The sequence below is a fragment of the Nannobrachium achirus genome, assembly GCF_963921795.1.
Source record: "Nannobrachium achirus genome assembly, chromosome: 15".
NCBI lineage: Eukaryota > Metazoa > Chordata > Actinopteri > Myctophiformes > Myctophidae > Nannobrachium > Nannobrachium achirus.
The window spans coordinates 18,158,525-18,180,655 of NC_137822.1; the positions used below are offsets into that span (position 1 = coordinate 18,158,525).

A 22,131-nucleotide genomic window follows, 5' to 3' on the forward strand; every position below is an offset into this window, starting at 1 on the left:
AACCGTTCCCAGGGCTCATGAAACCTCCATCCTCTTCAGTAGCCTGGGATGGCTAAGAGTGGAGGAGAAAGTATCCCATTCTCAGATTTCATTGTGTCTGGTCTTCAGGATCCTAGATGTTCTTGTTCTCGGCTCGCCAGGTTCACTATCAGCGGAATGCCTTCCCTTCAGTCTTGAAATCCCCAAATGTTCTCCTTGCTAGACTTAAGAATGACCTTAGGACTGAGGCTGATTCTAAAAGAAAGTCTTCTAAATCCTGACCTAAGTTTTCTGAAAAACTTAAGATATTTATTCAAAAGGTTCCTGTCTTGGAAGGTAAAAATCCCAAAGGGGGTTCCCGTCCTAAATGGGTTAAATCTAAGGGTTCTTAACACTACTGGTCATAGTTAGATCCATACCCCGGATAGCCCACTCCTCTGACTGCATTGGATTCCTCTCTTCGTGTACCACTTGTCCTATATGTATCGCTTCTAACTTTATATACTATATAAGGATTACATTTTCTTTGTTTTACGCTTGTTTGTACAGTTGTTGCGTGTTGTTCTATGTCTCAAAGTGGACCACAATGGAAAAACACTTTGTTCTTTTTTGTGTATAATCCACATCGTTGTGATTTTGTATTAAACTGCCAATAAAAGTATTCTACTGTATTCTAGTCTTAGCTTAGCCATCATCACCATCATTTACATTTGCTGCAGCTGTACCAAAGTCAGCCTTGCCCTAGATGATTTTTAATCTTTAGCTGGCAGCAAAATCATCATTTTTTTTTTTTTGTTCCCCTAAAAGAAGTTGCAAAGCTTGCACTAATGTTTTCATTGCTATCAAAACTAAGACAGTGATGTATAGAAATGTTACATGTTAAAGACAGGCCATCTGAAATTCTTAAGTCAGCTCATCAAGATGAGAGTAACAGGAAATCTCAGACAGCAAGATTCCTTCCGACAACTTGAGTTATGATATGGTCAAATACCAAGAGCGGGCCAAGTTATTTTACACACAGTACTACACTGTACAGTAGTAGTACAAGTACAGTAGTACTTATTTGATGTTGTTTCAAAAGTATCCTGTAGATGGCAACCTACTCCAAGCTACTGGGGACCTAGCAGTGTCATTAAGCTATTACTGTGTTCCAACATAAAAAAAGAATGAAATGAAATCCCTCATAATAGTCTTTTACAGCTCAGATCAATCAGATCAGATTTATTCATGCTTTTTCAGTGTATGGTATGCAACTAGAAGAAAAGACATGCTGAAGTTTTACATTTATTTTATGCTTTATTGTCCTTTACTGTATAAATAAGGTACATAAATTGTGAGAAATTATAAAAGTTATGACATATATGGCTTCACAAATTCTAGTGTTTTTTTCTCTACCGCTGTATAAAACAGGACATTAGTTTCATCTAGTAAAAAAAAGAAGAAAAAAATGCTAGACTGTAACTTAATGTTAGGACTTTTCATTTAATAAAAAAAATGTATCATGTAGGTTCAGCGTCTACTTACTCAAATACTTTATCAATTAGACTCATGTACTCTGGCCAGGTTACTCTATGCATGTTGTCTCTTGTCTATAAATAAAGTGTTGGCTGTGGTTAACTAACAAAACGCTCCACTGTCTATACAGTATAGCATTGTCACAAGATCATCGAGATGCCTTATATTTACAACATTAAACAGATATTACTGTACTAGTAACACGAGGCTGGATTGTCCCGTAGGCCAGTGGTTCTTAACCTTTTCAGGCCGCGACCCCCAAAATAATCATATTTGGGGACTGGGGACCCCACACACTGACAAGCACTAAGAGTTGAGGCATTACATTTTGTATAACACGGTTCTATTTTGAAAATAGCAGATCGTTGTGAGCATGTAGATCGGCTATTTTCACAATTTCTGCCTCTAATATTTGACAATTTGGTATTGAAAAGTCCTTAAATTGTCACTTTAGAAATGTGCTATACACTTAAAATCTATGTTGGTTTGTTTACTGTTGAGAGAGAAAACATTGTTGCACATTAAGTTAATCATCTGGGGACCCCCTAAAATAATTTGGGGACCCTACACAGGTTGAGAACCACTGCCGTATAGGCTACACATGGCTGGAATTTGCAGTGGCTCGATAAGGAACACGAGCAACATCCTCTCAGCATCAGTGTAGTCATCATCTTGACTTGGCTCTTGTAGATTCCTGAGAAGGCAAGGTGTACATTCTATAGAACATAATACAGTATGAACAATAAGAATGAGATTGACTTAAACTTGGACTTCATACTCACCACCATCAAATGGCCATTCTTTGCCCTGTAGACCATGCACTCCTGACCGCTCACAAAGTCAATGAACCCCTCTCGACCAGGCTGGATATCAAACCGTACACTATAATAATGACATAATGTTTTACTCGGTTATAACATCAATGTTAAGCATAATTTTATGAATTGTCTACCACTTAAAACTGCAATCCAGAACTTATTTTAGTGAATATAGTGTTATTTTTGACTCATTGGTACATACAATATTTATAACTAACACAACTGGGGTGCTTGGAGCTTGGAGGTGGCCTTCCTGCTTTACAACTAAACACATTTGGCCTTGTGGGGAAGGTAGGACACCTACTGGTTGACAAGTGGTACTGACTGAAGCTCAAAGTTGCAATATCTCCCCTGCCCAAGAGGTCAAGTGTCTTAGCTCAGTGATAGACATTTTATCTTCTTCTGTGTGTGAGACCTGGGTTCAAATCCCAGGTAAGACATGCATACGGAACAAAAACACATGTTTTACAATCTAGGATTCAGCTGAGAACATGTGGTACAGTACCTGCCCTGGACCACTTTGATGCAGGTCTGATTGTTGGCTATGACAGTCAGCTTAGTCAAGGCCTCAAACAGGTAGTCACACTGCAGAACCAGGTCCCCCTGAATAAATCAAAATGATCATTCTTAGATTATTCAGATGTGAGTTTGTTATGCCTTGGTCTGGAACGGAGTATGTTTGTAAAATTGTGTAATAGTGATATTACACAAATATTAATGCAATATAGTTTTTATGGCATGGCTCTGAAATACGATAGCTGTCCATAAGAGGAAAACAAGATAAGGATAGAGCTTGCACAATAACAAATTTCAACCTGTAAACCTGTGATGTGACAAAGTTGATTCTCAGTCAGGTAAAAATGGTATGATCCCTATCCAATCCTCATTGACTTCTGTTATAATTTAAGTTAAATATTTCAGAAAGTGTAACGCAATAACATGTCAAGAAACTCGAGAACTTTGGTGCTGATCAGTCCATCGGTTTGTGAGATTAGCTCCGGACACACAGATAGACAGACAGACAGACAGACAGACAGACAGACAGACAGACAGACAGACATACACTCTTCTAGGCGGCTCAGCTCTGAGGAGCTACACATAAGAATTGCCCATTAACTAATCTCATCTGTGCCTGCCTACCATAGACACCAGCCTATCTATTGACTACTATTAAACTACTGTTGTCTACTGTACCTTTTGCTTGATGTCCTCACATGTGACATGAAGAATGATGAAGTTGTCACTGAGATTGCTGACCGACACACCTATGAAAATAGAAAATTATTGAGGATGTAAACAAAACAAAAAAAAACATAGATAATATACTGGTACTTAACAGAGATAAAGCAAAACTATTCCAACACTTGCACACACATGTCCTCTATATGTTTGGGTAGGATTAGTAATAGCTTTCCAATATCTCATCATCACAGTACTGTACTTTTCAGAGAATTGTATTCAACTCGCTGCTTGATCTTGGCCTCTTCCACCAGGTAAGCTGCAGTCTGAGTGAAGATGAGCTGCCTGAGACGAGGTCTGAACCCATTCCGGTCGTACTTCACCACAGGAACACTGTACTGTGTGACAAATGCAAACAAAGAATCAAATAAGGTCATTAGCACAATTAATCACTATTTTATACTTGTATGACAGTGTCACACGAAAGCTGATCTACAAGCTCACAATGCGTCGCATCGCAACATGGTGTGAGTTTTTTCAGACATTCTTTTTTTTTACCGGCACTAAATAAGGACGGCAGTTTGAAAGTGGTTAAAGCTCAATATTATGCAGGCCCTGAGTAATCTATAAAATGAGTTTACCTTGATACGCTCATGGCGAATCAGCTGAAGCACTTTGATGTTGATGTCCTCCTCACCTGTACAAATTAACAGGACAAGCGTATTTGGAAATAGCATGTGCGTACAAAAGTACATAATGAATATGAATGAAAAAGTAAAAAAAAAAAAATCTACAATCTTACTTATCCTGGTGTCCACGAAAGGCCTGCACACACTGAAGGGATAGTTTTCTTTCTTTCCCTTGAACATTGTGCTGGTCAGCAACTTCATCTGGATCTAGAATGTAGAACGTGGGAAACAGCATGAAAACAGTTAAGTCTTTAAAGCTGCAATCCCTATAAGTTTCACGTCAAACCCTGGTCCACATGAGAGACCATTTCTTCCACTCTGCAATAGACGGGTTTCTTGTTTACAAACATTGAGACTAAATGCACAGCTGACTGTATCATGTAATCAATTCCGTCCAATCCCCAAACCTGTTGTTTTGGGGAGCGCTGGTTTCATTAGCTAATTTTGGTACGGACCCTGCGCACGCATCTAGTTTTATCAGTGTAACGTGGACCAGAAACCCGTCTATATAAGGCATTGTTTCAGCATGCGGCTGTTACCATGGTAGCAACAATGTTTAGTATCAGTGATGTCAGTGATGTCAGTATGCTCATCACCAAATTTGGGCACTGTTTCAGCATGCGGCTGTTACCGAGGTGGCAACACTGTTTAGTATCTGTGATGTCAGCATGCAGACAGAGGTCAGACGGACAGACATTCGGTAAAATTAATAGATGTTCTGGATTGTATAGCTTTAGCAGTGTGTCAAAAATGGCAAGTTTCCATCTTAGAATCAAAGATTGGACCATACCAGCGCTGTCCTTTGTGGAGTGATAGCTCGAACATACTTCTGTACCATGTGGCGAATGTACATCTTACGTAAGATCTCGGAGGCCTACAGAAACATTGAGTCAGCAGCAGAGTTAGATTGACCTGATGCACTTACACAGTATCATCAATGGTGGACAATGTATTCAACCCCAGTACTTAACCCCAGTACTTGCGTCAGTTTAGTATAGTAAGTATAGATACTTACTATATTACTCAAATACAAGTGAAATTGCTCAGTAATTTTCTTTTACTTGAGTTAAATAAAAATAGTATTCAAGTACATGCTTTAAAAATGCTGTAGGCTAGTATTCAAATGTAAATAGGCTCGGGACAAATGTAAATTTGGGTCCTGGCCGGGGGTCTGTTCCTAGAAATGTAGTGGAGTCAAAAGTATAAATATGTGTCTTGTGTATGTGTAGTGGAGTTAAAGTATTCTGTTTCCCCCCCAAAAAAGAAAGTTTATTCAAGTTGAGTACTAGCCTAGTTCCAGACCCTGAATCGCGGAATAATGAAGTGAAACGAAATGTCAATTCAGGCTGAGCGTCAGGCTAGTTGAGTACAGATACTAACTAAATGTACTGTAAGTGCAGTATTCAAGTAAATGTACTGAGTTATTGTCCACCCCTGAGTATAATCATTAGCACCCTGTTAACAATGTGCAGGTAGCAGAAGTCACATTCACCTCCTTCATGATCGGAGGAGGGGTTAGCCAGTTGTTCCGTTCCAGGACCGTCTTGGGCAGGTTTTCCTTGAGACGTGTCAGGTAGTTCTGCCTTACGTATGCAAGGTAATCTCTGTTGTCTGAGGAAACCTCAGCATTTCTGTTCATGAAACCTTTGATGAACCTATGTGTGTTGACACAACATCACGTTAGCAGAGATGTAACATCTCTGTACATCACGTCACATTTCGTCGCTGTCGGGCAGAAATCTTGTATATCCAAAACCGTGACTTTTTTCAGGAAAAGGGGAAAAGTACATACGTTTCCATTGGATCCAACTAGTTATTATTCATCCAAAATAGAGAAAATACCGATCTGCAAGCTCAGTCACAACTCACAATGCATTGTTTAGCATGTAGATCAGCTATTTTTGCTTCTTTTGCACAATACTGTCATACAAAAAAAACAAAAGTAAATGTTGAGATACAAGGTTTCCGCCTGATGGGGGCGATTCATGATATGTATCACTTACTTCTTTATGACCTTGACAGCCCATTGCCTTTTTTCCTTCTCTTGCCTTGCCTTCATACCTCTCCAGCAGTTCTCAATCTTTGTGGCTAATAAAATGAAACAAGTTATTTCATTGTAACTTTTAGGAATCGCATAGGCGCCACATAAACATTTATCTCATCAAAGAATGTCTCACCAGCTTCTCTCTGTCTCTGGTATTCTCCATGCACCCTGTAGCCTTTGTACTTGGCCTGGATCCGTGTTGCTATGAGATAGTTAATGAGACATTCAATCATATGATATGATGCAAATGTTACATTACTCCTCACTGTATCCTATAACAAAACATTTAGAGAGCAATAAATCACCTAGCTCATGTTTGCAGATTTCAAATGCATCTTCTGTGGCAAACAGAGTTTTGGGATGGCGTATGAAGATCTTGGTCCTTTAGGAGAACAGGAAAATGTGGTTACTATTTACAGCAGTGGTACCCAAACCTTTCAGGTCGAGACCCAAAAGAGACATCAGATGTTTTCATCTGCGATCTACAAGCTTGATCGGCTATTTTCACTACTATTCATGGAATTTCGTAGATTTGTTTGTTTGTTTTAAAATGTATGAAATTATTATTTTAAATTATATATATAAAAAACTTTTGAAATATATATATTTTTTTAAATCTAGGAAAAGAAAATGCAATGTATTGGCCGTGACCCATAAATATTTGTCTGTGACCCACAAATGGGTCCCGAAACAGTGTTTGGGAAGCAGTGATCTACAGTATACCTATGTATAGATAAAATGGGTCCTGTCCATTAAGTTCTCGGGAGAGTGTTTTCTTTTCTGCAGGTCTTTCAGTCTGTATAAAAGGGTGCGTTCGGAAATGCGCACCGGGTGTGTGCTCAGTGTAGTGAGTGCCTAAACCCAACCCTAACCCTAACCTCAGTAAAACTATGCCTGAACCCAACCCTAACCCTAACCCTAACCTCAGTAAAACTATGCCTAAAACTAACCCTAACCCTAACCCTAACCAGACCCGGTGCACATTTCCGAACGCACCCTTTGATACACTCGGACTGAAAGACCTGCAGGAAACACTCTCCCTTAAGTTCTCCTCACCTGCCCATCTTGTAGTCATTAGGCTCATAGCCTAGGTGTTTAATCAGACACAGCACTCCATCTGCTGGAGTTCCCTTCCAGTTAGGCCAGGTGTCTGGACAGAGAGGCTTATACCTGAGAGGACACACAAATAAGAAAACAGACCGTGGTGGGAAACTTATTCATATTTCTTACTACTGAATAGTACTAAGTAAAAGTATCGATACTGCAATGTCGAAATACTCCGTTACAAGTGGAAGTCCTGTATTCAAAATTGACTTGAGTAAAAGTACAAAAGTACTCAAAGTACCAAAAGTAGAAAGTACTCATTGTGCAGAATGTGCCATTTCAAATTGTAAAATGTACGTTGTACATTTGACAATTTGAAATGGCACATTCTGCAAAACCCTTTTTAAAATAGCAGTACTTGAGAAATAGTTACTTTACACCACTGGAACAATCTATGTGACAATGCCAAACATGCTTCATAGCAAATTAACAACTATTGTATGGCAAAATGCAATTTATTTTCTGCATCTGAGTAAAGCAGTGCACTTTCACTGACTGCAAATGGATAAGAGCAAGAGTAGTGAGCTAAGTGGCGTGCTTAGGTACCTCTGGAGGAAGAGCTCGTATCTGCGGCGGTAAGCAAAGCCGGCCCTCCTGACCCGCAGGTGCTCCATTAGTCCCAGGTACTTCACTTGGTGTCTCACCAGAACATCGTCAAAGCGCCCTGCGTTCAAGGCCAGGTCAGAAGGCAACATGCATCAGGTTATACACTGTAAACAAAGCCCATGGTCCTGCCAACATCCCGACAGAACATGGGTGAAGTTGTCAGAACTTATGCGACCTATGAACTATGTGAGTTACATGAGCAGGCATAAGGCAACAGTCTTATGCTCTCAGCTATGGTATTTGCCTACTTTTAGTCACATGCTGAAACTATTCATGTTAATGAAACAAATGTTTTCACCACCAAAGTTTGCTCAGTTTCGTTATAAGGTTGTTTGGATTCCAGTGCTCCACGTCTTTTAAGGTAACAATATTATTATTACCAGTAAGACTCCCTAATCGGGAGATAAGCGACCGTCAGCGTGATTTTAGGGCAAAATGTGTTTGAAAAAATCGGCCCGATGGTGGCGCTATATGGGACAGATCCATGTTGATGTGATGAGTGTAGACATACTGTGTACCGATTTGCGTGATTCTAGGGCACAATCTGTAGGAGTAGTGTCCAAAAATGTGTTTGAAAAAAATGGGCCTGATGGTGGCGCTATATGGGACAGATCCATGTTGATGACATGAGTGTAAAAATACTGTGTAGCGATTTCCGTGATTTTAGGGCAAAATCTGTAGGAGTAGTGTCCAAAAATGTGTTTTAAAAAATCGCCCTGAAGGTGGCGCTAAATGGGACAATCCCTCACCTGGCTGCTTGCCATCATTGGGTTTAATGCAGCGGACGTACGAGGGCTCTTTAGACATGAGGATCTCAGTTAGACCAACCAAGCTGCTCTTAAATTGGGTGACTACCTGAAAGGATGTAGCAGAACAATAACAATTAGTAAGCAATGATAAGGCCATTACAGTATCAGCAATATCTGAATGTGTTTCTTACTGTTTCAGGTCTTTTCTTGCTGTCTGGCTCGGTCACAGGAAAGCAGTGCTTGATGATGGCATTCTTGGACTCACGCATGACCTTAGGGGAATGAAATATATCTGTTAAAAATACTGTATCTAACCACGTATACCCTTTACTAATGCTGTTTTATAATGTAATAGTTACAGAATAACATTCAGTTAAAGTATAAGGACTAGGGGTGTAACGATACAATAGCGATTCGATACATATCACGATACATGGTTGACGATACGATACATGGACGATATTGGTTAATTCATGGCGATACGATACGATTCGATTCATTGATTTAAAATCGATATAGTAACTATTTAGCAAAGAAATTAAATCTGTGTGAAAGGTGTGGATAGTGCAGGTTTTTAAGGGAAACATGTATTATTATGGATATAAATAAGTAAACAGTGATTGTCTGCTAAATACATGGACATTGTATATGGACAAACCTGCACCTTGACATGAACCTAGAGATTACACACATTTATCGATAGACCAGTGTAGCTATATGGAAAGGAAAAGTAATTAAACCCCTCCTTTTCATTTTTTCTTCTTAAAAATGCTAAATACAATGCCCAAGTAGGTAGTATCGATACAATCGATTCTTTGCACTGCCGATTCGATATGATACAAAATTAAACGATTCGATTCGATTTTAGCTGTTTTCATTTCGATATACTTCGATTTTTGGAGCTGTGTGGAACACAAGCTCCCTATACGTGGCCGTGTGTGTAGGTATGTATGTTTGTATGTATGTGGGTCTGTCTGTATGTAGCCTCAAGCCTGTGGTGTAGTACCTTTTATGACCACACATGTTAAGGGAGGGGCGCTGTTTTCAACTGCAATACACACACACACACACACACACACACACACACACACACACACACACACACACACACACACACACACACACACAGCTCCACTTCGAACAGAGGTTCGATTTTTTAAGTTAGAAAAGATATTTCGATGCAGTTACTATATCGTTACACCCCTAATAAGGACATATGGCAAACATTGGTGAAAATAGCCGTTCTACCTGGTCACAGTGCATCTTGTTGCAACGCATTGTTAGCTTGTCGATCAGCTATTTTCACTATTTGACGTATAATGGTTAAAAGTGCTATTTATGAAAGGAAATCCCAGATAGGAGTTAAAGAATCGCTTCTGCAGCCTGGAACAAATATCTTTTCCCTCAAAAGTCCTGTCAGTCTGTTCCAAAGCAATGCTTAACAATCAGCTCCTCTATAATTCACAGGTGTGCTTAACAATGAATAATACATAAGTTTGGCAGGAAACCGATGTCAGTCTCCATTTCCAATTTTAGCTGTGGGTATGGGCACCCCTTACCTCTTTAACATTCCTGTACAGCAGATCATTGTTCTTGTCCAAGAACCCTGAAAAATATTTGTTCAAGAGCACAATTGAGGGGATAACCGACCGTAGCTTATTGGCACTATTTACAACAGTATTTACTGTGTGTGTGTGCGTGTGTGCGTGTGTGTGTGTGTGTGTGTGTGTGTACAAGAGCATACAGTATTTATTTTATTGAGCTGTATTGCTTCATAGCAGTGGTTGTCAAAGTAGGGTCTGGGGAACCCCAGGGTCCTTGATGGGTTCCCCAGCGAAAAGAACATCCCAAAGTTAGCCCAATGAGTGAAATTTATGAACATTTACTATTAGGTCTAGGGCCTCTAGGCCATAGATTTATCTAATCTAACAACAAAAATCTTCTCTTATGAGCGTCCATGGCACGTCTTTTCGAAAGGGTCTGTAGCCTAAACTGTATAAATTGGGGGGTCATTGATGGACCCCTTAAGACAGCAAGGACTTTTTTGATGTTGACTGTAATCATGCTGCTTTGCATTTCTGTTTCATAAAGTATTCAATCAATCAATCAAATGTTCAAATGCTTCAAAGAACATGCTGTAGTTTGTGATGAGACATTGTTAGGAGAGAGTGATGGCTTGTTGACATGCAGTGTGTGCTGCATTGCTCACCAGTCACACAGTATGTAACTTCCCCAGCATAGTGCACAAGGCGGAAGTCTTCTCGTTCCAGTGTTTTCCTGGTTTTTGGATCTGCCAGTTTATGTCTGCAGGAAGTACGAAGGTGTAGACAGAATGATTTTTGTTCTGTAAATTGATAGTGACCATAATTCAGAAAACTACAATGAATTAACTGAACCCACGTGACAAAATGTGGATGACCGCTCAGCTTTTCCTCCAGCTTTTCCAGGAAGGTAAGATCCGTGGCTCCACCGGGGCGTAAACATTCTTCATCCTATTTAAGCAAACAGAATTGAGCTAATTTGTGAATAATCTTTTAATCTGCCTGGCTGGCCATCAGTCATTGAGTCAGTCGGTCAGCCAGTGAGTCAGTCTGCCAATATATCAATCAATAAATTGTGATTTTACCAATGTGGAAATGATGCCTCTGTGTTTCTCCTCCACCAGGTCACAGATTATCTTATTGTTGAAAAATGGCACAGGTTCCCACTGAACATAACAGAGATCATGGGTTACAATGTGGACCCTATGTCAACCAAGCCTGATTTTAATTATTGTACAGTAATCTTTATGTTTACATTTTTAACTTCTACTTGGGTGTAGTTTACTCAATCTCGCATAACTACCATATTTGCATCTTAACTTAATACCATGGGCACTTAACCTGTTGTTTGACAAATGTTTCTGATAGTTAATCTTACCACACTTTATAAGTCACTCTGAATGACAATGTCTGATAATCGTCTAAATTGGAAATTGCTATGTGAGTGAGTTGTATAGGAGCCTTTACTTCAATCCCCTCCATCTCATACTCCTCCTGTTCTGACTTTAGGGTCAGCTGGATGAAGAGCTGCTGGAGCTTCTCATTGCAGTAGTTGATGCAAAATTGCTCAAACCTGAAATAAACAAAAGCCAGTGTCATTATCAAGCTATTTGTTTCATATAGTCAGTAGTCACTCTACAAGGAACCAGTCCTGTTAAGCAAGTCCTCACCTGTTCACATTAAACACCTCAAATCCATAGATGTCCAGCAGACCAATCACTGTCTTCCTGGTGGTATCCTATACATAAATCATATAGAAAGGACACTTCCATCTCGACCATGTTTTGACAGTACTGACAGTACAGTACAGTAGGTAAACCTGATGGTAGAAGAGAGAGTAAATTGCTTCTGTCTGCGCACTGTGATATAGCCTATGTATACTCACCTTGTTAGCTAACGACTCATTAATTCTGTTGACCAGCCAATTGAAAGTCCGACCATAGATGGCTTTGGCTAGGGCGTCCCTGGCATATACTGCATGGTCCACTGTGAAGGGACTGAACAGCTAAACAATAGAACACCAAGTTAAATGAGTGGTTTACAGTAGACCAACATAAAAATTGGTCGGTGGTTATCTCACCTCCTCTGCTTTGGCTTCAATCTTTCTGTGGGTTAAACTCTTTTGTAGCACCTGAGTAGGAATTCCCAGCAACTGCACAAAGGAAAAACCCAAGCAAACACATGGCACCAAATACCTACAGTAGTAGCTCTCTTTTTGAAAGAGGAGGGTGCAATGATTTATAATGTACTGGGGTCTCTCACCTTCGACACCCAGTGTAACTCTGGATTGTTGTTGAGGGTGGCGTATCCTCGAAAATCGTTTTCAAATTTAATATTTCCGAGGTGGAGAACACTTCCAATAATTCCAAACAGGTGCTGCATAATACACAGGAAGAAATACATTGTAATTGACCAGAAAGATTGAACTTTAGTTTTGTACGTAAACAGGCCCCTATCCCACAATGCTTATGGTAAGCTGGGCATGATTTCCCCCCTTGAAGTACCATGAACTTAAAATGATCCTATAAGAGAATTGAAGGACTGGACTGTTGAGTTGACTGCTGAAGTGACTTGCTCCTCTGTAAACCTTTAAAGGGGCCCCACCATGCTTTAAAAAATATATTTTCTTTATACAGGTTTTAGCCTAAACAACCACTCAGACATTGAAATTTCATGGGTTAATGCCCTTTGTTGTCAACAGGGTGCTGTCTTTGGGCTAAAATTGAAACGATACAGAGAACCACAATGAGAACCATGTAGAGTCAATCGTAATCTTCTCGTTCCAATTTTAGCACCACTTTACCTCATGGCTCCACCTATATAGTCTCAACAGAATATAGCCTCCCAAAAAGTACCGCCCCGTTCTCGAGGGGGCCCAATAGGAAATGAGCCCCCTGTGACATAGAATTTTTATCTAATTCATACTTCATCACACAACTGTGTCACTCATCGAACATAAAAGATTTTCAATTGAAAATCTATATTTTTTGTCAACGGCCGAGGTATAAATTACTGCTTACAATCAACATCCCTATTTTTCTAACCAAAGTCATTATAGTCTATTGCAGAATTAAGGAACCTCACCTCCACGTCATTCTCGCTGAACTCTATGACAGTGAGGGCGTTCTTCACTGTCTTCCAGTCACTCTTGTCGTTGATGGAGCTCACTTTGGCACAATCCCCCTTTTTGAGACACAGAGGATGACAATTAAAGATACAAAGATATAGCCACATTTACTGGTTCCAAATTGAAGCACATAATTGAGTCCAAAGGGGAAGTATTTTCTGGTCCCTGGGGGAGGGAATTTTACTTCTATTGCTTCACTGAGCAGATGGCTGCTCAGAAGGCTCAAGCCAGGGGTAGAACCAGTGACCCTCTGACTCCCAGAGGGCTAGCTCTCTACCCTCTCAGCTACAGCCACCCAAATCGATAGACACTGAGAAAATAACTTAAATAAGGTGTTGTCCTCTGACCTGTACCAGGTAATTGTAGTGCTGGCAGTTCCTCTCCAGGCCCAGCCAACGCAGCAGTTCTTCATCTCCTCCTTCCACTAGCTGGTAAAAGATATGGAAGTTCCTCTCTCCATGGTTCTGATTTACCACACGAGACTTCTCCAGCAGGTAACTGAGGATGTGGCCTCCAACAGCTCCCCCCTGTGGGGGAATGATGCTCGATTCATATACTTATGGTCCCAACAGCCATTACAGACATCATGTTGAAATTGTACAGATAATTATAGACTGGAGTAATTGAATTTAACCTGGTGGTCAAACTGGATGTCCATGTACTTCCCAAAGCGACTTGAGTTGTCATTCTTGTGGGTTTTGGCATTTCCAAAAGCCTGGCAGGGGAAAGGGAGTGTTACACAAGCTGTGAGCTTGTAGTAATAGTATAATAGACTATTTTTGAAAAATTGAAAGATTATGTTTCTTTTTTAATTACATTTATTAGATTAGATCTAACCCTTTTTTTCACGCTGTAGCTCGGGGCTCTGTCTTATGTTGCCATCCAGAATAGTGGGTGCCAGACGTAACAGTGTATTTTTTACCTATTTTCCAATGTTGTATTGTCGTATCAAAATGTAGTATATAGTCCAAACTTTCTTCCAAACTTCCTTCACATGTCTTCAATAAAAACATCTATTTAGCCCCATGGTGTTCAAAATAAAATCTGCTGGGAAAACATCCTGGACGGATTTGAACTTGGCAGTGCATTCCCAATCTGCAGCTCACCAAGTCCCTGGGCTACAGCGAAGGGGGAGGCCACAGATGGGGCTAGGCTAGCCCAAAATAGGGATGCTTGAGATTTGTATTACGGTAGGCCTACTTGGACCACATCTTATAAATGAAGCCGCGATGCCACAGGTACTCAAGATCCAGTCAAATGAAACCCACCTCAAGAACTGGATTGGAAAGAACCAGTCGGTCTCTGACATTGTTCAGGAGTCTTGTGCTGGGGCAGCTGACAGCATAGTATTGCAGGATTTTCTTGGAGGCCTCCGTCTTCCCAGCTCCACTCTCCCCTGAGATCAGGATGAAGTGGTTGTTGACCTCGCTCAGCATGGTGCGAAACACGTTGTCTGCCAGGGCATAACTGAAGGACAGTGACTGATTACTGCCAGCTATACCTTTTTGGCTTTAAGGCTTTTATGTGGCTATTTGTGGGGTGGCTTTATCTTATGACAACAGTGGACAAACTATTGTCCTTTAATGTAATATCCAAAGTAGAACAAAAGTTTGATTAAGTTGCTTTTCTTCAGTCTTACAAGGAGGGTTAAGTAATAATTGGTCAGGTCTACACTACAGTACCTCTTGTTTTTACATTAAAGCCAAAGAACAGTATAAGATCTCTGAGGTTTTCGGTTATTCTTAAGGCAATCTGAAAATGTTCCATGATGAATACCAGGCATTGTCCAGTTATGCATATCAAGTCAGTATATCCAGTTTATCAAAATATTTCTATATGTTGTATCATATTGTTATCTATTCTGTTATCTATTCTAGTTTTCTGTTACATTTTAAAAAAAAAAGTATTTTAGAACCTTTTGTGAAAAGTGTTATACAAAGAAGAGGCATCTTACATGTGAGGTGGAAGCTCAAAAAAGTTTACACCCATGTATGTATCCATATTTGTCTTGTTGTAGATGTCTAGTTCTTTATAGGGATTGACTGATACCAGAAGAGTTCCAATGTAGGTCTAAAGAAAAAAGAAAGAAAAGAAGACATTGTCTATTATACAGAGCAATTTATTTTTATTTTATTGTCTTTTGAGATATCTTTGTCTTTGAGGTGAAAATGGCATCCAATCAGATGAAAGAATCCATTCAATTGTATAGTGTTCCAGTTCCAATCTTGTCTGCAAATCTTTTTGTGTCACCACTTCCTACAGTATATACTTTTTATCCTGTAACCTGAATACTTCTCCTGATTGGATGAAATTGGTATCCTGACCTGAAAATGTAATTTCTCTTTACTTAAAGGAGGACTTTGCCACTTTTCAACCCATCTTCATATAATAGGTCCTCACTAATGTTCATAACAAAATAGCAAAAAAAAAATCTACTCGGTCCAAGTCTCTTAGGAGAGCTGTGGGAAGTTCAGAAATCCATCGTCTTGTGACATCATCATTTTCCCAAAAAAAAGATTAATCAATATTTTTGAAAAGAATATTTAGATTTTTATTATCGTGAGAACAATGGCTTCTACTTTAACATTGCAACTTAAAAAAAAAAAAAAAAGTATTTTTTTGTGAGGACCAATTATACCAGTAAGACTCCCTAATCGGAGATAAGCGACCGTTGGTCGCTTATCTCCTGTCACACTGCTGACATCAGTATGACATCACACCGTACACAAATGACCCTTATATAAGACCGGCATTATCTACCGACAGATTAGTAACAAGATGTCAAAATCGTTGAAGGTTGAATCTCCAGATATGGAGATAACCAACACATCACTCCATATATGGAGATAACCGACGAATCTCACTAAGTCTGACCTCACAAGCCCCATATTTGGACACGAACAACATATAACTCCATATATAGAGACATAGCTGCTGACATCAGTATGACATCACACTGCTGACATCAGTATGACATCACACCGTACACAAATGACCCTTATATAAGACCGGCATTATCTACCGACAGATTAGATGCAAGCAGGATCTCGACTCTGACACAACTCATCGGCTCATAAGCTGGTTCTCCCTCCATATATGGAGATAACCGACGAATCTCACTAGGTCATCACAAGCCCCATATTTGGACACGAACAACATATAACTCCATATATAGAGACATAGCTGCTGACATCAGTATGACATCACACTGCTGACATCAGTATGACATCACACCGTACACAAATGACCCTGACGGCACACACCAAGCAGTGTGATGTCATACTGATGCGGAGATATGAGCAGGGCAAAGGTGTGACGTGTGACGTGTGACCGACCGACCGACGGACGGCCGGTGGAGGTTTTGATACTAAACTGCGACCTGACGGTCGCAATGAAGATAGGTTGAAAAGTGGTGAAGTACTCCTTTAAGAGCTGGAGAGATGGAGTATGAACAAACACTCTAAAGTGACGATTTCCTGCAGAAAATAGAGCTATAACACTTATTTTAGCAAAGAAAATGTATGTAACTTAAAGCACCAAAACAAGTGGCTTGCAACTGCTGTGATCAGTATGCATTGTCAAGCAGTCATATTCAATTCAATTAAGCCTATCTCTATTTATTCGCACTACATCAAAGGACAATGGTCATTGGCTGCTCTCACAGACACAGTAGTTACTCAAAATATGTATAGTTAAAGTGTGATTTCAAAACATAATAAAATGTGTAAAAGTTACTGCTCCTATATAGAGGTGGTTCTCTAAGTGGCATCCGTGACCCTCAGGGGTCCTTGAGTGGGTTCCAAATGGACCCTTTGACATGTCTGTAACTCTGAGAGTGTACACGTGGACCATTGTATGCTCCCAGAGTTATGGGAGTCTGTGAAATTAAAATGTTTGAGAAACACTGCCCCATAGGACTGCCCCATAGGTCGAACTCCCGTTGGGTCGACTGAGGTTAGGGTTAGGGTTAGGTTTAGGCATAGTTTTACTGAGGTTAAGGTTAGGGTTAAGGTTAGGTTTAGGTGGTCGGACCAAAGGGAGTTCGACCTACGGACATGTTATCCTGCTAAAGTACTTTGAGCAACTCAGTTCCCAATATAGAGGCAAATTCTATAACCCAAAATTTGGCAATAGCAATACTTTTACATTTAAGTATTTAATTCAAATGTAATTTGTTTTATACAGCATTTTTATATATACATAGATGGGCTATTTTAACCATATGAGATGTGACTATAGAGATTTTTAAAGTTTGAAAACCACTGCTACAGTAGGCCTATAGACTCACGTAGATGAGATTCTCATGGAAGCGCTTCCTCAGGTTGTCGAGGAAGGCACTCTCACTCGTGTAGTTATCCAGCAGAACGAAATCCTGGAGGCCAACGCGATCCCGGGCTGTCAGGGAACCCTCCATGTTCCGCAGGATCCGATTACAGCGCACCTCCAGACTCTGTGGCCAACCAGGAACCAGAAGTCAGTGATATACAGTATTGCAACACAGTAAATATGTATTTTAACAACTTAATTTGACAAAGTCTCAATTCTCAGAGGAAGTATTCTTCTGTATTTTAACTTTACAATGCCTACTGTATCCCTACATTTCTATACTGGTCAACACAGGGACCTGCCCTGTCCCCCTCTGTCCTATTTTCTTCAGAGTTATCTGTTTTTTGTGTCTCTCTCTATCTCTCTACACACACACGCACACGCACGCACACACACACACACACACACACACACACACACACACACACACACACACACACACACACACACACACACACACACACACACACAACTTTAAACCATTCATTCCCCAGGAGACAACTCATTTCCTCTGCATTTGTCCCCATATCTGCGTGCCTCCATTCACTTCCAGTCAGTGATGTGATGTGTCCTTGGCCACATCCTCTAAGCCCATGACAATTTTAACTTCTCTCATCCTTCATTCATCATCTAATCAGGAGAAGGCCAATCCCTCACCGCCACAGATACACAACTCAAGTCATAAATATAACACAGGCTTCCAAACCAACTGTATGGCATAAAGTGTTGTATACTCTGAGTTATCGCGACCGTAGGTCGTATTTAGTATGAAAACCTGCAGTCATGTGCGTGTGTGCGTCAGCCTCAACCCCATATATGGACATATTGTGTCAGTCTCATGTGGTCTATGACGTCTGTGGCCACATTTTGGCCAACTTAAACAACCAAACGTGACGCGAATCACTCTTGAAAATGAAATTATGTCCTTGTCCGTCCTCTATGCCCATATATGGAGATCCCTGATGTCATCAATATTAAGCCCATATCTGGGAATGCCCACAGGGCGTCTTACTGGTAAATATATGCGATGTATTCTAATATTGTGTGGAAATACAGTCACAATACACCAGTATTCACAATACATATGCACTTTTATTACAGTGCTATGAGTATTACACTTCAATAGTGTGGCGCTCCACCTCAGCAGTCCATCTCCCAGGGGTCTAGCGCATTGTAACGGGGATAGACTCCCGCGTGTTACCGGCTGATACCGACAATAAGCCACTCCCGACCTACTTACTTACTTACTTACTTACTGTCAAATTGACCTCTACCAAAATTCCAATCATATCTCAAGCGACACTCACAATTCAAGTAAAGGCATGTTGTAAAAGATTTCTCCACCAAAAAAGGACAACAATATTATTTACTATAAGATGGTCTCAAAATGGAAATAGCCAACATAGTGTTGCCAGAATATTTGTCAGTTCCTACCCTTAATGAACCCTGGTAAAGTATGTGTCTCAGTTCCCTTTCTGAACTGAACATTTTTGGCTTTATCAAAGGGAAAGAAAAGTAGTATGGCAGGAAACATTGATATATTACAGCCACCATTTCCTCCAATAGGAAACCATTAATAATGTCAGAGAAAGAAAGCAGGTGTGTATAAAGCTGGACATGTTAGAGGTATCACCTGTCTTATAGAATGTTTCTAACATTTTATTGTATTAACATTTTTGTTAAAAGTGCATGGGGACACGTTCTATAAGAAGGAAACTGAGATATTTTTAACCCAAAACACAGGAAAGCTCTATCATTCCCAGATACAGGGTGGAAGATAGGCCAAGGGCACAAAATACAAGCTAATTCATCACATTTATTGTTGCCCTCTTGTTGCCCTCGTACCATTTCCCAAAGACGGAAGAGGAAAGAGGATTTCTTGACACTGTAGTGTAGCCTACATATTAGCCTACATTATTATGTGAGAGAGGGAGAGAGAGAGAGAGAGAGAGAGAGAGAGAGAGAGAGAGAGAGAGAGAGAGAGAGAGAGAGAGAGAGAGAGAGAGAGAGAGAGAGAGAGAGAGAGAGAGAGAGTTGACAAAGGTATCATTAGAATGGACAGTCAAAAGACATTTCAGTGACTATACAATTTTGGCTCCCTGCAGGACTGTTGAGCGAACCAAATACCGACATATTCAGAATCATCATCAGAATCAAGGGTGTAAAAAAACTAAACTGTTTCCTCAAAGAGCTAGAAATATGCAGAAAACTCAACAGTCCACAGCCCTTATACCGTAGGTCTACTTGTTATCAGAACATCACAGTGATGGATTTAAAGGCAAATTTTCCCTGTGTTTACACAATAAAACAATAAATCCTTCATTTCACACAGTATCAGCAGTTATCAGCCACTATTCTCTCTGTTTGGTGCGCTCACTCTTGTTTTAGTAGATGAGGATGTCTTTGGCCAAGCAAAACAAACAGTGAAAACACCAAAATACAGCGAGAGGCCAATGTGTTTCTGCAAGACACCACACAGTCCCTCTATACCAGGCTGATATATACAGTATATATATATTAGGGCTGTCCAAATTAACTCATTTAATCGCAGTTAACTCACCGCTATGTTAATCGCGATTAATTATTTTAATCGCAATTAATCGCATATTTATTTATTTTAGCCATTTGGCCTAACCGCGGTTTAGGACAGTGGTTTTCAACATTATTGTTATTACAGCAATTATTTTTGGGGAGGGGGAGGTCCCCATATGATCAGCTTAATGATCTGCAAATTTTTAAAGTGACAATTTATTGAATTTAAATTATTTTATTAATACCTCTAAAATGTTTTTCTTTTCTTTTTTTTTCATTGTGACAAAACTACTCAACAAACTACTACAGAACTCATATTACTAAGTACATTTAGATTAAGCAAATTAAGCAGATCCTTATACACATCTGCTGCTGCCTGTTTAATGCCGTACCATTATGATTTATTTGGGGTTTGAATTGATTTCCAATAAAAGATTAACATAATTTTGCATAAAGCCAGCATATTTTTCCACTCCCATGTTAATAGAGGTATACGAGACTTGAGAAATATCCCTCTAAGGTACATTGTGAACCGATAAAAACGTATGACTTATGTGCGATTAATCGCACGATTAACTAGATAAATCATGCGATTAATCGCGATTAAAATATTTAATCGTTGGACAGCACTAATATATATATATATAGTTTTGTTATGAACACAGGGCAGAACAAGCGGTTCGAGCGTAATTCTTCTCGCCATTCAGTGGCCATCTTTGATTATGCAAATTGTCCAAATGGCAAACCAAGCCAAAATCATTCTAGGATATGAATAAAAATCTAACCTAACCCCAAAAAAGTAAAACTTCATAGAAAACAACTATTTCGGTTGTTGACATTTCAAATGGACTAATATAGTCCAACAGATGATATTTGCTTGTGTGATTGGCCTTAAGTGACAACATACTGGTGCATAAAAGACAATTTCAGAGATAGGTGTCACAGCATTAATAATACTTAATTAATTTTGAGACCAAAAGTATCCTTACATACCTCTCAAGATATAATGCAGATTATTATTATATGGATTATATTGTAATACGATTACATTTCTCTATGGGATGGAAATTCCATCCACACCGATTTCTGGAAACCAAAACAATCGCTCTGAAAGCACCTGGTCCTGTCACGCAGTTTGTGATGGGCAGGTTGGCACAGCACAGAGCTGGCAGAGATTTAACACTCTTTCAACGGGACTCTTCTTCTAGTCTCTGCAGCAGCTAACACAATGCTTCAATCAGATTGAGAAGCTGCGGTCAAAGCAATGGAAGCATGCAGCCAGGGACGATCTACAAGCTTGTAGATTGGCTATTTCTAAATATAGATCAGGCTGTAGAGAAGAGGGATGACATACAGTACAGGTGACAACCCATAGAAGGAAACATGGGGTACTTGGAGAGGGAAAAATTATGTCTACATTGGAAAAATTGAAAAATGGGCAACTAGACACCAAAGGTTTTATGTCAGTTTAAAACGGAACATGAAAGCCTATCTGACCTGGAGACCATCACCCGAGAGGACACTCCTTTGTCCATGACTCTCCACTATTGCATAGGATCCTGTTACTTGGGCACAAAGTGGCAGTTAGATTCCTGAAAGAGATAGCACTCTTCGTGGGCCATTGACTGACACCATACATCACCCAGGGCAACACACATTTAGGGGGTTCCAGGTGTCTAGAGAAACCTGAGGATTGGATTGGACAGTACCCTCTCGGACACTACTGTATTTTCATCGACTTCAACTTCAACTTCATCTTAATGGTCACATCACAGCAGTTAAGTGTTAAGAAGTGGGTGAATTCTTTGTCGTACAAGCTCCCATCATTTGCAGTTTTCAAGAAAGGAGGAAAGAATAGAGATAAAAAGAAAACAAGGACATTTTTTTAAATAGCAGCTGATAACTGTATAATGAACAATAGC

General features: G+C 39.9%; 1 protein-coding gene across 1 annotated transcript; it reads right to left on the bottom strand.

Moving 5' to 3' along the window:
* Positions 1-1,289: 1,289 nt before the first annotated feature.
* Positions 1,290-17,975, bottom strand: myo1hb (myosin IHb). Its single transcript, XM_080742583.1, has 31 exons — positions 17,640-17,975; positions 15,306-15,421; positions 14,620-14,818; positions 13,986-14,066; positions 13,699-13,878; positions 13,309-13,407; positions 12,487-12,600; positions 12,305-12,376; positions 12,110-12,229; positions 11,895-11,962; positions 11,692-11,797; positions 11,310-11,390; positions 11,084-11,175; positions 10,893-10,987; positions 10,243-10,289; positions 8,875-8,955; positions 8,684-8,789; positions 7,875-7,992; positions 7,281-7,394; positions 6,530-6,606; positions 6,358-6,426; positions 6,184-6,268; positions 5,673-5,835; positions 4,971-5,054; positions 4,294-4,387; positions 4,133-4,188; positions 3,754-3,889; positions 3,507-3,577; positions 2,818-2,915; positions 2,277-2,376; positions 1,290-2,188 (listed from the first exon to the last, which is right to left on the bottom strand). The coding sequence occupies exons 1-31, from the start codon at positions 17,763-17,765 to the stop codon at positions 2,162-2,164; spliced, it is 3,075 nt and encodes a 1,024-aa protein (XP_080598709.1). The 5' UTR covers positions 17,766-17,975; the 3' UTR covers positions 1,290-2,161.
* Between the last annotated feature and the right edge of the window lie 4,156 nt (positions 17,976-22,131).

Excerpts from the sequence above, each read along its gene's own strand:
- myo1hb (XM_080742583.1), bottom strand. The coding sequence starts at position 17,765 with ATGGAGGGTTCCCTGACAGCCCGGGATCGCGTTGGCCTCCAGGATTTC. Across the intron at positions 12,377-12,486 it reads AGTTACACTGGGTGTCGAAG|TTGCTGGGAATTCCTACTCA; the intron begins GTGAGAGACCCC and ends TCCTTTGTGCAG. Across the intron at positions 2,377-2,817 it reads ATCAAAGTGGTCCAGGGCAG|TGTACGGTTTGATATCCAGC; the intron begins GTACTGTACCAC and ends TCATTATTATAG.